Source organism: Nomascus leucogenys, chromosome 22a, assembly GCF_006542625.1.
Source record: "Nomascus leucogenys isolate Asia chromosome 22a, Asia_NLE_v1, whole genome shotgun sequence".
In the NCBI taxonomy this organism is placed as follows: domain Eukaryota; kingdom Metazoa; phylum Chordata; class Mammalia; order Primates; family Hylobatidae; genus Nomascus; species Nomascus leucogenys.
The window spans coordinates 108825532-108841979 of NC_044402.1; the positions used below are offsets into that span (position 1 = coordinate 108825532).

General features: G+C 42.2%; 1 protein-coding gene and 1 pseudogene across 5 annotated transcripts in view; one reads left to right on the forward strand and one right to left on the reverse strand.

The window, feature by feature from the left end:
- The first annotated feature begins 9578 nt into the window (after nt 1-9578).
- Nucleotides 9579-16448, forward strand: part of PIKFYVE (phosphoinositide kinase, FYVE-type zinc finger containing) — an 88926-nt gene continuing 82056 nt past the window's right edge. For 2 of the 5 annotated variants that reach the window (XM_030803304.1, XM_030803305.1), the window contains exons 1-2: nt 9579-9595; nt 14816-14996. In XM_030803304.1, the coding sequence (XP_030659164.1) occupies nt 14825-14996 (172 nt within the window). In that variant the 5' untranslated portion in view covers nt 9579-9595; nt 14816-14824. Of the gene's footprint in view, nt 9730-14815; nt 14997-16448 lie in introns of all 5 variants that reach the window. The other 3 variants (XM_003254011.4, XM_004092017.3, XM_030803303.1) reach the window with 2 other exon arrangements.
- LOC105738724 lies at nt 12640-13293 on the reverse strand (annotated as a pseudogene).

A 16448-nucleotide genomic window follows, 5' to 3' on the forward strand; every position in this document is an offset into this window, starting at 1 on the left:
CCCCCCTCTTTCACTACACCTCCTCAGCACAGACCCTTCACGGGTGTCAGGCTGGGGGATGTAAGGCCTTTCCTTTCCCACGAGGTCGTATCTCAGGCTGTCTCAGTTGGGGGAAACCTTGGACAATACCCAGGCTTTCTTGGGCAGAGGTCCCTGCGGCTTTCCACAGTGCATTGTGTCCCTGGTTAATAGAGAATGGAGAATGGTGATGACTTTTACTAGGCATACTGCTTGCAAACATATTGTTAACAAGGCACATCCTGAACAGCCCTAAATCCATTAAACCTTGATTTAATACAGCACATGTTTCTGTGAGCACAGGGTTGGGCTAAAGTTACAGATTAACAGCATCTCAAAGCAGAATAATTTTTCTTAGTACAGATCACAATGGACTTTCTTATGTCTTCCATTTCTACATAGACACAGTAACAATCTGATCTCTTTTTCTTTTCTCCACACTCTTAATTTTCATCTTGAATCTGATGCCCTAAGACACCTGAGACTGTAATTATATCAGGTTCACATTGCTTATTACCCCTTTCTCACTACCGAAAGTAAGCATTCATATCCATTCTTGTTCCCAAAACACATCAAATATAGCACAATAAAAACATTGACTATAATTGAGAAAAATAAGGTTAAAAAATGAATAGCTATAGGATGTTATATAGAACCAAGGCAAATTCAATCATCAAACATGTTATATCAAATCCCAAACACTTGCTAGAGATGGCTGCAAATTTGGCTTTAAGCCAGTGTAGTAGTAAAGGTGGCAGTTATTGGAGTCTCAGCATCTAAAACAGTGTTTCCTAAGCCAGTAATGGAGAAGTTCATTTTCCACTGAAAAATTTGGCCAGGTGCAGTGGCTCAAGTCTGTAATCTCAGCACTTTGGGAGGCCAAGGCAGGAGGGTTGCTTGAGGCTAGGAGCTTGCAACCAGCCTGGGCAACGTAGGGAGACCCTCTTTATACAAAACAAACAAACAAAAATTAGACAGGCAAGACTGCGCCTATAGCTATAGCTACCTGGGAGGCTGAAGTGGGAGGATCACTTGAGCCCAAGAATTCAAGGCTGCAGGTTCCAGTGAGCTATAATTGCACCACTGAACTCTAACTGGGGCAACCAAGCGAGACCCTATCTCTTAAAAAAATTATTTTTCAGATCCCTAGGATTGACATTAAAATATTGCTATAAATATACATAAAACTAGATATATGCTCCTTAGGCTGACAGCTGTTACACAACTGTAAAATAAAAAAAATTATAGATAAAATGACTAGAAATAAAAGTAGAAAACAACACATTACCATTAATATCACTTAAATATAACAAATAACATTTAGCTGAAATTAAATTACTTCTTGAAATGGGAAGATGAAGCTCACTGGTTATGTGCACGTTCTTTTTTTTTTTTTTTTTTTTTGAGACAGAGTCTCACTCTGTCACCCAGGCTGGAGTGCAGTGGTGCAATCTCAGCTCACTGCAAGCTCCACCTCTTGGGTTCACGCCATTCTCCCGCCTCAGCCTCCCGAGTAGCTGGGATCAGCCTCCCGAGTAGCTGGGACTACAGGTGCCCACCACCATGCCCGGCTAATTTTGTTTTTGTATTTTTAGTAGAGACGGGGTTTCACCATGTAAGCCAGGATGATCTCGATCTCCTGACCTCGTGATCCACCAGCGTTGGCCTCCCAAAGTGCTGGGATTACAGGTGTGAGCCACCACACCTGGCCTTGTGCACGTTCTTTTTTACATAGCCAGTCTATTTTACTGGATGACATATGATGGTTCATTTAGCCCAGCACCCCTCTCTATTTGGTTAATATTGCATGTGTTGACATCATTTGTCTTTCATTTAGCCAGTAAAAGAATCTGAGTATTTTAATAGTCAGGACCCAAATACGGTTATAAACACAAATGGAAACATGGGCCATGAAATTTCTGTAAGCATTTGGTTTTGAGACACTCATCCAGATAACGGGATTCTCATAAATATTCTAAGGTGGTTGTATTTTCATTTTGATTATCTAAAAAAAACTGAGGTAGAATGAATAGAGCTTGGTCATTGATTGTCCATGAAGATTATGAGAGAGAGAACGGCAAAAGGGAATTCTGAATTTGGAGTTTGGGAGACAAGGTGCAGTTCAACAAGGAAGGAATATACATAGAGTCACAGATTTGATGGCCAAGATCATGGGTTAAGTTTAAGGTTTCTTAACTTTGCCATGCCATGGGACAGCAAGATGATATCCAGGAGGCAGTTGGGCTCATCTGCAGTTCAGAAAGGGTGGGCTGGAGAAAGAAATGTGGGAATCTTTAGCACGTGTTGATAACAGTTGAAGACAGAGTATATATTATCTAGGACTTCAAAGTAAGGAGAAAAGTCAACCTCAGTGGGAACTCTGAGGGACACATATCTTTTTTTTTTTTTTTTTTTTTTTGAGACGGAGTCTCACTGTCGCCCAGGCTGGAGTGCAGTGGCGTGATCTCGGCTCACTGCAGGCTCCGCCTCCTGGGGTTCACGCCATTCTCCTACCTCAGCCTCCCGAGTAGCTGGGATTACAAGCGCCCACCACCTCGCCCGGCTAATTTTTCGTATTTTTAGTAGAGACGGGGTTTTACCGTGTTAGCCAGGATGGTCTCGATCTCCTGACCTCGTGATCCACCCGCCTCGGCCTCCCAAAGTGCTGGGATTACAGGCGTGAGCCACCACGCCCAGCTAGGGACACATATCTTAAAGGTCAGGTAGAGGAAAAGGAGCCCCCACAAAGAGAATGAGAAGGAGAGTCTGGGGGTTAACAAAGAATCAGCAGAGCCTGATGTCATAGAAGCCAACAGACAAGAAAGTTTTCAAAAAAAGAGGGAGTACTACAGAGAGATTAAAAAAAAAGACAGGGTCTGAAAATAATTTTGGCAAAAGGAAGACCTCTTGAATGCACTTTTAGTAAAAAGGCTCTATGAGGATGAAGAAGATAGAAGTGGAATGGTTCTGTGAGGATCAGAAGATAGAAGCCATACTACTGGGGACTGAAGCATGAATGGGGGGTATGGAAAGGGAGACAAGAAAACCTTTTCAAGAAGATTGATTACAATTGTAAAGTGAAGAAAAATACTTTTTTATTTTTGATACGGAGTCTGGCTCTGTCACCCAGGCTGGAGTGCAGTGGCCCGATCTTGGCTCACTGCAACCTCCACCTCTAGGGTTCAAGTGATTCTCCTGCCTCAGTCTCCTGAGCAGCTGGGATTACAGGCGTGGGCCACCACGCCCGGCTATTTTTTGTATTTTTAGAGATGGCGTTTCACCATATTGGCCAGGCTGGTCTCGAACTCCTGACCTCAAGTGATCTGCCCACCTTGGCATCCCCAAGTGTTGGGATTACAGGCGTGAGCCACCACGCCCGGCGGAAAAATGCTTTTAAAAGTCTTAGTCAACATACTACTGATGCCTACATATTTTAAAAAATCATTTGTATTACTTCCATGTTGGTTGTTTTGGTTAGAATGGATTTGATTATATTGCTTTCATGTCATTTGTGTTGGTTTGTATTGGATATTTCCTTTTTGTTTCTTTAATGTTTAAATGGCTGTGACAAATGTCTTTATCTTACTTTTTTAAAACACAGATCGGCCGGGGGCGGCGACTCACGCTTGTAATCCCAGCACTTTGGGAGGCCGAGGCGGGTGGATCACGAGGTCAGGAGATCGAGACCACGGTGAAACCCTGTCTCTACTAAAAATGCAAAAAAAAATTAGCCAGGCGTGGTGGCGGGCGCCTGTAGTCCCAGCTACTCGGAGAGGCTGAGGCAGGAGAATGGCGTGAACCCGGGAGGTGGAGCTTGCAGTGAGCCGAGATTGCGCCACTGCACTCCAGCCTGGGCGACAGAGCGAGACTCCGTCTCAAAAAAAAAAAAAAAAAAAAAAACACACAGATCAATTCTTTGGGCTAGATTGCTAGAATGGGAATTATTGGATCATGAAGTATAAATATATTTAAGGTGCTTGTTAAATCCACCAAATCATTTTCTAGGGGGGAATACACCAATTTATATTTTCACATGCAGTGTAAGAGAGTGCTAATTTTATTGCATCCTAGCTGGAACTGAGTTTCATAATTTTTACAAACATGTCTGCATCCCTAATAAAAGGAATTGGTGCTCCTTTGAGAGCTGATTGATTCTAGGCCCGGTGCAGGGAAAGTTCAAGATGAGCCTGCTGGGTCAAAAAGTAAGGAAGTGCTCTCAACAAATTAGGTATAGCAAAAATATGCCTCAACACAGTAAAGGTTATATATGACAAACCAACAGTTAACATCATTTCAACAGTAAAAAAGAGCTTTTCCTCTAAGGTCAGGAACACGACCAGGACATGCACTCTTGCCGCTTCTATTTAACATAGTATTAGAAGTCCTAGTCAGGGCAATTAGGCAAGATAATGAAATAAAAGGCATCCAAATTGAAAAGGAAGAAATTAAATTGTACCTGTTTGCAGATGACATGATTTTTTTTTGAGACAGAGTCTTACTCTGTCACCCAGGCTGGAGTGCAGCAGTGAGATCTCGGCTCACTGCAACCTCTGCCTCCTGGGTTCAAGAAATTCTCCTGCCTCAGCCTCCCGAGTAGCTGGGACTACAGGCATGCACCACCATGCCTGGCTAATTTTTGTATTTTTAGTAGAGACGGGGTTTCAGCATGTTGGCCAGGCTGGTCTCGAACTCCTGACCTCATGATCTGCCCACCTCTGCCTCCCAAAGTGCTGGGATTACAGGCGTGAGCCACCATGCCTGGCAGATTACATGATCTTATACATAAAAAACCCTAAAGACTGCACCAAAAAACTCTTAGAATAAACAAATTTAGTAATGTTGTAGGACATAAAATCAGTATACAAAAATGAGTACTGTCTCTAAATATTAACAGTGAACTATCTGAAAGAGAAATCAATAAAACAGTCCTATTTGCAATAGCTACAAAAATATATTAAAATACTTAGAAATAAATACAGGCCAGGTGTGGTGGCTCACACCTGTAATCTCAGCACTTTGGGAGGCCGAGGCGGGTGAAGCACGAGGTCAGGGATTTGAGACCAGCCTGGTCAACATGGTGAAACCCCGTCTCTACTAAAAATACAAAAAAAATTAGCTGGGTGTAGTGGCAGGCACCTGCAATCCCAGCTACTCAGGAGGCTGAGGCAGGAGAATCACTTGAACCTGGGAGGCGGAGGTTGCAGTGAGCTGAGATGGCACCACTGCACTCCAGCCCGGGTGACAGAGTGAGACTCCATCTCAAAAAAAAAAAAAAAAAAAAAAAAATTTAATAGAAGTAAAAGACCTGCACACTGAAACCTATAAAACATTGATGAAAGAAACTGAAGAAGATAGAAATAAATAGACATCTCATGTTTACGGGTTGAAAGAATTAATATTGTTAAAATGTCCAAAGTGATCCACAGATTCAATGCAATCCCTATAAAAATTCCAATGACTTTTTTGCACAGCTAGAAAAAAACTCCATAATTCCTATGGAATGACAAAAGAGGCTGAATAGCTAAAGAAATCTTGAGCAAAAAGAACAAAGCTAGAAGCATCATACTGCTTCATCTCAAAATATACTACAAAGCCACAGTAGTCAGAACAGCATGGTACTGGCAGAGAAACAGACAAACCAACTGAACAGAATAAAGAGTCTATCAGTTAATAGGATTGCTCATTAAAAAAAAAAAAAAAAAAAAACGAAAAAAAGAATAAAGAGTCCAGAAGTAAATCTACCCATTTACAGTCAATTGTTCAGTAAGGGGCGAAGAATACACAATAGGGAAAGGATATTCTCTTCAACAAGTAGTAATGGGTAAATGGGATATCCATATGCAGGAGAATTAAATTAGAGTCTTATCTCATACCATATATAATAATCAACTCAATAAATTGAAGATGTATGTGTACCACCTGAAACTGTAAAACTACTAGAAAAAAATGAGAGGGAAAAGCTCCATGACATTGGTCTGAGTAGTGATTTTTTAGATATCACCCCAAAAGCACAGGCTACAAAAGCCAAATAGACAAATGGGATTACATAAAACTGAAAAGTTTCTACAGAGCAAGGGTTACAATCGACAGACTGAAGAGACAACACAGAGCAGGCGCAAATATTTGCCAGCCACACATCTGATAAAGGGATAATATCCAAAATATATAAGGAACTCAAACAAGTCAATAGTAAGAAAACAAATAATCTGATTATAAAATGGGCAAAGGATGTGAATAGACATTTCTCAAAAGAGGACATACAAATGGCCAACAGGTATATGGAAAAAAAAAGTTCAACATAATTAATCATCAGACAAACGCAAATTAAAACCACAATCAGAGATATCACTTTACACCTATTACAATGGCTATTTCAAAAAGACAAAAGACAACAAGATTGGAGAGAAAATAGAGAAAAGGAAACCCTTGCACACTGTTGGTAGGAATGCAAATTAGTACAGCCATTATGGAAAACAGTATGGAAGTTGCCAAAAAATTTAAAAATAAAACTATCATGTGATCCAGCCATCCCACTACAGGGTATATATCCAAAAGAAATAAAATCACTATTTTTTCTTTTATTGAAATTAAAAAAAATCTTTTTATAGAGATGGGGTCTTGCTATGTTGACCAGGCTGGTGTTGAACTCCTAGTCTCAAGCAATCCTTCCATCTTGGCCTCCCAAAGTGCTAAGATTACAGGCGCAAGCCACCGTGCCCAGCCAAAATCACTATTTTGAAGAGGTATCTGCACTTCCATCTTTATTGCAGTATTATTCACAATAGCCAAGATATGAAATCAACCTAAGTGTCCATCAGTGAACAACTGAATAAAGAAAATGTGGGGCTGGGCACAGTGGCTCACGCCTGTAATCCCAGCACTTTGGGAGGCTGAGGCAGGTAGATCATGAGGTCAGGGGTTCAAGACCAGCCTGGCCAAGACAGTGAAACCCCGTCTCTACTAAAAATACAAAAATTAGCCAGGTGCAGTGACAGGCACCTGTAATCCCAGCTACACGGGAGGCTGAGGCAGGAGAATAGGGGTGGGGTGGAGGTGGCGGGGTGGGGTGGAGGGCAGAGATTGCAGTGAGCCCAGATCGCACCACTGTACTCCAGCCTTGGTGACAGACTCCATGTCAAAAAAATAAAATATAATAAAATGTGGTATATATATACTGTGGAACATTATTCAGCCCTAAAAAATAAGGAAATTCTGTCTTTTGTGACAACATGGATGAACCTGGGGACATTATGTTAAGTGAAATAAGCCGGGTACAGAAATATACCACAAGATCTCATATATATGGAATCTAAAAATGTTGAATTCATACAAGTAGTGGGTAGAATGGTGGTTGCCAGGGGTAAGGGGTGGCGGAGAGAGAAAAAGAACAAAAAGTAAGATGTGCTCAAAAAGTAACGGAGGCATGTCATATGGACTCAGGAGTCTGCTGGAAGGGGCTCACACCAGCCAAGGCGGGGACACCTGGAGCACAGAAATGAATAGTGGCAGTAATGAACTATAACAGGTTGGAAAAAAATGAGTCCAAAGTCATACTAACCAATATAAAGAAAGAAAGAAAAAGATGGAACGCTATTAGTTGCAGTAAAATTCAACTAATACATATAGAGGAATAGAAGTATAATATCATCAAACAATAATTGATTCGGCAAGAATCCTAAATCTGTGCTTGAATGAAAATTTTTGGGGAGGATATATATACAGACAAATAATCTCTCTACAGATAAAATTCATCTGGAATTAATTTTGGATGTCTAGTGTGAAGTGAGAATCTAAAATGTTTTTTTTGCAAAAACAGTAGCCCAGTTTTCAATCTCTTTTCCACAGAAATTAAACTGTAAGCTAATATAGATATTAGACGGTAAGCTTCTTGAGGACATGGACTGTGTAATGTTCACATATATTTTTATTTTTTAGGCTAGTCAAGTGAAGCACTGGGATATGTTCATAATTTTATCCTTAGTGCAGTGCTTCTATAACTAACACATTGCAGGTTAAATGAGGGACTCAAAAATATTTGTGGAGTGCACTTTTTTTTTTTTAACCATAGATGGAGTTTCTACATATACTGCAGTCGTCGTGGCTGGGCAATTTATTCTTTTCATATGATCTCTGTACCTATTTTATACTTTATTGTAGGTTTATGAAATATTAACATATGGTGATAATTACGAGGGCCTTTTTTGCTTATCTTAAATTTTTTTTTTTTAATTTTTTAAAGGAAGGCAGAGACTTGAGCACCTTTATGGGCTGAGGAGGCAGAGTCATTGGAAAAGGGGAGGTTGCAGATATGGTGCAAGCTCCCAGACAGGAGAGGGTGAATTGGGGGCCAAAAGGATTGAGCTGGGGAAGAAGAGGCCCCTTCCTCAGAGAGATGAGGGAGCAAGGCAGACCAGGGCAGATGTGGATGTAGGTAAATGTTGTGGTGGCGGGGGAATTAGGTTGTTAAGGGTCACGCCCAGATACCTTGGGATTTTTCACTTGGGTATAAAATAAGATTCTCTGATGAGAAAGATTGTCAAGGTAATGTGGGGGTCGTGGTGGTGATCTGACGCAGCAGTAATAAGGAATGGGAGAAGCTGACTACAGACTCCCAGAAAGATTGCTGAAGGGCCCAGCTGAGGATGGTGACGGGGATTTGCACTGGAATCAACCTGCAGGTTTCGATGGTACTTTCCAACTCAAGGAAAACTGGGTTGGGATTTGACAAAACTCTTGAGGAAAAGGACTCACAGAATTTAAAACTGCATTTCCCTTTAGGTTTCGTCTGCTTTCCATCCTCCCCTACCAAGCCCCACAACTGCGGCGGGCATGTTTTCTGCAGTTACCTGCACTGCGCTCTCAGCAGGACAGAAATGACGAATAACTCTAGCCAAGCTGAGCAAGATAGGGCTTGGGCTTGGTAACTTTATTTGCATCAGCATTTGCAACACAACACCTAAATGAAAAAATTAACTATAAAGCCAACATCACTTACTCTGGGTCAGGGAACTGTGCCATTCGCTTTAAGTGCATTTACTTAATCTCAAAAAAGTATTAAGAAGTGAGTCCTTTTATTAATCCGACTTTACACACCAGAGGTCTAAGGCCTAAATAAATGAGCAATTTGTTTAAGATCATATGGCTGGTTATTGGCGGAGTCATCCAAGTCTGGAAACAGAGTCATCTCTAACTCCGGTTCAGTGCTACACGAGTGAACTGTCTACAACAAAGCAATAACAACTTGAGTGTCCACAGTATCGAACACATACGGTAACCGCAGTCCAGGCAGCACCCGTGCAGTGCCCAGAGCACCAAGCACCCATCCGTTGACCCCGCACGCGTGACGCTCACGCGCGCAGTCCCCCTGGCTTCTTCCAGGAAGGCTGAAGCGGCCTAATCTCGGCCAAAAGATCAGGACGACTCGATCTGGGCTGGACTCCTTCTGCCTGAGCATCTGATCCGAGAGTCGGCCGGGCTGGGAGGAGCCGGCCCCCGGGAAAGATTTCGGATTGGGGGACAGGAAAAAAGAGGGCGGAGTCTTGGGGGGGCGGGGGAAGCGAGAAGCCGCATCAACCATGTAAGCAGCTTCGCTTCCTGCCGCAACCGTCCGCGGCCTGAGGAACCCACGGCCGCGCTCGGGGGCCGACTTCCGGGGGCTGAGCCGTTGAAGCGCGAGGCTGGGGTGGGGGGCAGCCGGGGCGGGAGGCGCAGGTAAGGGAGGGGGCCTGGAGCTTGGCCGGCTGGGGCTCAGCATGGGAAGGAGGCCGGTATGGGGAGCTCCTGGGCCAGAGCTGAGGTGAAAGTGAGAACCAGGGCTCCACAGCCGGGGGCTAGGGCCTGGCTGCGGCTGAGCAAGGAAGGGCAGAGAATCTGTCTTTAGAATTAGCTGGTCCTCCCGATTCCCCGGCTGCCTTGTCTGGCGAGTGGGGACGGAAGCCGGGTGGGGCCCTTGAGATTTCCTTGGAAACATTTGAAGTTCCTTTGCGTCTTTCTCGACCCTTACGCCTGAACTTATTTAAGGAGGGGAAGAGTCCAGTTGCTTTTCCCTCTGAGTGCATGAGTTCTGAGTTTGTCAGAGGCGCATCCGTAGGCTGGAAAAGAAAGTTCATGAGCTGCAGAAATGATACCAACCGTGGTGGTTCAAATATGTGTTTGTCTTTTTAAATGCTTGCCTCTGCTATTTGAGACGATTCGATTTCAACTTAGGTTTCGGAGTTTCTTGAGGAGGAGCCTTATTTCCCAATTAGTGTTTACCCTTTGTTTAGAATGTTCCCAACAAAAGGATGAGAATGGAATGTGTTGGAAACTTTTAGGACTTAGGGGTTTTCTGCTCAATCAGAGGTTATTCCTAAGACAGTCAAGAAATATAAGAAGTGCTAGAATTCTGTATACAGCAAGTTATTCGTGTGTATCGATGTGTATACATTATTCATTATCTAGTATTGACGCAGTGCATCCTGTGTTGTAAAATATGTCCAGTGTTGACAATAGAGGTAGTTGCTTGGTATAGTGTACGTATTTCTGATTTATTTGAGTCCGTTTTTTTGGCACTCCAAAACTCCCACTCTGTCAGTTTTCTTACAAAAAATGTTCTTTCCTTCTTTTGTGTTTGTGACAAAGATTGTGTAGGTTAAATCTCTTCCTTGGAGCAAGGCTAATTTCCTGTGTTCTCCCTTTTTCTGCTTTCTGGATCGTGCTCTGGTTTTCCTTTAGCCGTGTTGGTCAAAAATTGAACAAAAACTCTTTGTTGATAGAAGCTAACATTTCCAATATTCAGCTTTCCTAAATTATTACATTTCCAGTTTTTTTTTTTTCTTTTTGAGAGACAGTCTCGCTCTGTCCCCCAGGTTGGAGTGCAGTGGCACGATCTCCGCCGACTGCAACCTCCGCCTCCCAGGATTCAGGCGATTCTCCTGCCTCAGCCTCCTGAGTAGCTAGATTACAGGCGCTCGACGCCACACTCGGCTAATTTTTGTATTTTTAGGGGAGACGGGGTTTCACCATGTTAGCTAAGCTGGTTTTGAATTCCTGACCTCAGGCGATTCACCCGCCTCGGCCTCCCAAGGTGCTGGGATTACAGGCGTGAGCCACCCGGGCGGGGGTCTCCCTCCCTCGTGCAGGCTGGAGTGAAGTGGTGTGATCTCGGCTCACTGCAGTCTCCACCTCCCAGGCTCAAGGGATTCTCCTGCCTTGGCCTCCCAAAGTGCTGGGATCACAGGTGTGAGCAACCACGTCCGGCCTTTACTGACTGGCTTCTGATAGTTTGTAGTAGGTTTGCATATATTAGTAGCCTTAATTAGAAATGGTGAAGTATTGATGATATATCAGAAGGCTTTGGGTAGGTAGGTTAATAGGACTGATTACCACTCAGGAAAGAGTCCTAATTTATATTTTAAAGCATCGTTAAGCTGCTAAAGAGTGAGAGTTGTAAGATAATTTTTTCAGGGCCCTAGTGTCATTATGTAATTATTAGGGTTAACTATATGATCGGGTTTATATTTCAGAGACTACACTTGCTAAGTGTTTTCATGGGAATTTTTATCTTATTTCCAAAGCCAAGTATAATTTTTGTATAGATAACCTTTAGAAGTAATTCTAAGACTCTTTAGGCAGAATGCCATCTCTGCTTCTGACATTACTTGTGTCAAAGTAGAATGTAGGCTGTTTTCCAGGGGTGGTTGTTACGGTCATCACATTATCGTTTCTCTCCAGAGCTCTTTTTTTTTTTTTTTCCCTAAATAAAATAGAGATGAAGTCTCGCTATGTTGACTAGGCTGGTCTGGAACTCCTGGCCTCAAGCCATCCTCCCGTCTCAGCCTCCTAAAGTGCTGGGATTACAGGCATGAGGCCACAGTGCTTGGCCTCTTTTTTTTTTTTTTTTAAATAAAAAACTTTTTTTTGAGTGTATACTTGATCAGTTATCACTTACTTCCCAGCACTTTTTGCTGAATTGTCATGACACTTCAGAAGGATTGCTGATTATTCTTCTCAATGGAAGATATTAGAAATCTTCCTTCCCCTTCTTCTTCCTTTTCTCCTTACTCTTTCCTTCCCCTTCCTCTTTTTCTCCCCCCCCCAATAAACATGTATTGCCAAAATTCTGTTTAAGTCAGTGGTTTCATTTCTGCCTTAATTTATTAATTAAATTATTGATCAGACAAAGCCTTTAGTTAGAGAACGCGGATAGGCTAAAAGGAAAGTGTGAAGAGCTACAAAAGTAATTTTGATTTAAGTAATGCTTTTGGGGTGAGACTTGGGGTATAGTGACAGTTCTACTACTGTCTGTATGACCCCCAAGAAAGTTGTTTTAGGTTCAGTGTACCTTGGTTGCCTCAAAGGTAAAATGTAATAAAGCCAGCTGTGTGGTGCCTTCCAGGATTGTAAGAATAAAATGAGATGGTAGCTGTGATTTTGAATGTGAAAAGCATTTTACCAAGACTGTAATGTCCTCTTTGTAAAGTGGAGACTAGATTATAAACTATAGTATATATATTGTGTTCTCCAAGGGAGAGGAACCTTGTCTTTATTTTGAAACAGTAGGTAGCCTCCTGGTGGCTGGACCATGCTTCTGCCTGTGGGGCCCAGTGTCTGGGCCCTAGGGATCTACAGAGCTCAGTACGCTTAGGAGTGTTTCAGGAAGGCCTCCTAGTTGATGCTGTCCTCATGTCCTGCCAGAACAGTCTCCATCTCCTCCTCAGCCATCTTCTCTCCCAGGGTGGTGAGGACTTGTCTGAGCTCTGCTCCCGTGACTTTGCTGTTCCCCTCCTTGACTAACACATGGAACCCCCTCCAAGTAATCCTCATATGTGCCTTGGTTTCGCTTCTTGGCTGCTGCCTGGAGCATGGGCAGGAAAGTCTTGAAGTCCACATGCCGAGACTTCAGCTCATCACTCTTGGGGTTCCCCAGGACCTTCATCACCTTGGCACTGGTGAGGTTCTGGTCCAGGACCCCCATCATGTCCCCATACTGGCTGTACAGGATCTTGCCATCCCCCACTCAGTTAAACAGCTTGAAGGCCACCTTGAACTCCTCCAGCTGGTCTTTGTTAAACTTGATCACCACTTTGGAGAGATCAACTGGGGGCTCCTTGGTTTTCTCAGGTGCCTGGGGGATGGGATAACTGGCTCAGCTTTGGTCATGGCTAGAGGGGCCCATGTTGCTGCTGGTTTGGCAGCAGCTTTGGAGATGGAGGGCTCTGTTGGTTCCTCCCAGAATATCCTTGGGAGGCATGATGTCTGGTGGCCAAAGGACAGTGTGCAGATGGGGGCACCCATCTCCTGCGGGGTCCGTGTCTGGGCCAGACTACAGTAGCTTTTTTTTTTTTTTGTGAATGGAGTTTTGCTCTTGTTGCCCAGGCTGGAGTGCAGTGGCATGATCTTGGCTCCCTGTAACCTCCGCCTCCCAGGTTCAAGCGATTCTCCTGCCTCAGCCTCCTGAGTAGCTGGGATTACAGGTACCCGCCACCATGCCCAGCTAATTTTTGTATTTTTGGTAGAGATGGGGTTTCACCATGTTGGCCAGGCTGGTCTCGAACTCCTGACTTCAGGTGATCCGCCCACTTCGGCCTCCCAAAGTGCTGGGATTATAGGTGTGAGCCACCATGCCTGGCCCAGTCTACATTATTTTAATGATTAGAGTTATCCATGGTTCTTCTCTTTGAAATATAAATCAATATGGCAGAAAATAGTACTTTTCTGTAACTTCCATCTGGTGATGTGGTTAGCTTTATTGCTTTGGTTGAAATATGATTTTTTGGTTATTTAGAAACAAAGCCCTTTAAGCCCTTTAACATCATAAGACATAAGATCATCTTAATGTCTATGAATTGAGGCTTAAAGGGAGGAAAAACCAGGTTCATGTGTTTAGGAGCAAAGATAGTGGGGAACAACTTGTTGATTTGAATAGTTGTCATAGGTCACGAAGTGTAGCTTGAGGTAATTGTTCAAGTTTTGTAGACATGTCATTAGAGGATGACTTTCATGTCCTTGTCTTAGAAATACAGTGATTTTTATATTACTTTTTAAAATATAAAAGTTGAGGCCAGGCATGGTGGCTCATGCCTGTAATCCCAGCACTTTGGGAGGCCGAGGCGGGTGGATTACCTGAAGTAAGGAGTTCGAGACCAGCCTGGCCAACATGGTGAAACCCCATCTCTACTGAAAATACAAAAAATTAACTCGGCGTGGTGACTGCGTGCCTATAGTCCCAGCTACTCAGGAGGCTGAGGCAGGAGGATCACTTGAACCTGGGAGGCGGAGGTTGCGGCGAGCCGAGATCATGCCACTGCACTCCAGTCTGGGTGACAGAGCAAGACTCCATCTCAAAAAACAAAAAAAAAGTTGAAATAAGGAAAATAAGACTGAAGAATTTATATGTGTGTTGTATAACTAGCTTCCCCCCATAACTTTAAAAAGCTGTTGTGTATCCCTTCTTCCGAAACATCTTAAAATGAAAGAGATAGAAATGATGTGAAAATGCTTATTTTTCTTTCTGCCTGCTCACATTAATGCTTTACCTCCAAATTTTTATTAATTTAAATGTTTTCTATAATTTGAATAGTAATGTTTAAAATTGAGTTGGTTATCAGATCATAGTTTTAGATGACTGGGGCTCTTATGATTTAGACAGCAGTGTTTTCAGTCCTTTGGAATATGTGAAGCTAGATTTATTTACTGTTTGTTTTCATAGTCTGAATTTTCACAGAATAGGATTTTCTGGATATTTCGATGCTGTTTGGAATCAACTTTTCAGCTTCCTGGGGAATTTAGATTTTTGTTTGTTTCTTTTGTTTTTCAGACTCATGAAATGGCCACAGATGATAAGACGTCCCCAACACTGGACTCTGCTAATGATTTGCCTCGATCTCCTACTAGTCCTTCTCATCTCACACACTTTAAACCTTTGACTCCTGATCAAGATGAGCCCCCTTTTAAATCAGCTTATAGTTCTTTTGTAAATCTCTTTCGTTTTAACAAAGGTAAGACTTATTAAAGAGGTTTCATTCAGGTCTGATTCTTTGAAATGCTCCTTTGTCTCCAGTAGCTCACCATGATCATATAGGGGTTAGTACTCTGTTCAGCTTTAATGTTGGCTCTGTAAGAAAGTGAAATATTAACAAGCTGATAGCTTTAATCGTAGGTCTCCAGGGTTTACTGCTGAAGAGAAAGCTAGAATTTTCACTGTAATATCATTAATTATTGGTAACTAAAGGTCTGGATTAAAAACTAAATGTTAGGCCAGGCGTGGTGCCTCACACCTGTAATCCCAGCACTTTGGGGAGGCTGAGGCGGGCGGATCATGAGGTCAGGAGATCAAGACCATCCTGGCTAACACGGTGAAATCCTGTCTCTACTAAAAATACAAAGAATACAAAGAAATTAGCCTGGTGTGGTGGCGGGCACCTGTAGTCCCAGCTACTCAGGAGGCTGAGGCAGGAGAATGGCGTGAACCTAGGAGGCGGGGCTTGCACAAGTGAGCCGAGATCGCGCGACTGTACTCCAGCCTGGGCGACAGAGCGAGACTCCATCTCAAAAAAAAAAAATAAAAAAAAAAACTAAATGTTAAAAGGAGATTTCTTTTAATAGAGAAAGTAGTCGTCTTTTTTTGTTATTCTTTTTTTCTTAATATACTTCAAGTTAGTTCATAGAATGGACTTTGTTCTTTTGGGGGTTAATAGCTAAAATATTTAAAGCAATGAAAGTGAAAGGAACAGTACATGGGAGGAAAGGTTTATATTTTTCAAAAATTGGAAGCTGTCAGTAGGCTTCTTGTTGACTTAAAACTGTTAGACTAAGGTGTACATGTAATGACAGCAAATGGAAAGATACTTTTAAAATGAGCTCTTTTTAAGTAATATGTCTTGTACTTGGGACAAGAAGTAAAAAAACATGGCCTATATCTGTTGTCTTTCGTTTGTCTGTATTACTTGAAGTATGTTAGAAAGTAATTCTTGTATAGAATTTGGAGAAGTTAATAGTGTTAATTAACTCAGTAGAACCTTTAATAATATTAACTGAATTTTATTTATGATCACGTTAAAGTGCTATGAAAACCCTTTAGTACATTTTTAAGACAATGATACTTAAAAAAAAAAAACTATTTTTTAGAAGAGTTTTAGATTTACAGAAAAATTGGGAAGATAGAATTTCCGTATACTCCTATACCCAGTTTTCCTTATATTAACATTTTACGTTAGTCTGGTACATTTGTTACAATTAATGAACTATTATTGATAGATTATTAACTAAATTACGTATTTTATTTAGATTTCTTGAGTTTTTACCGGTTGTTCTTTTTATGTTCCAGGATCCCATTTGTCATACCACATTACACTTAGTTGTCATAAGACAATAAAATTTCTGTTTAGCAAATGTTTATTGGGTACCTCCTTTGTGCTGGGAACTGTTATAATAGTGTAAGGGATCTGTCC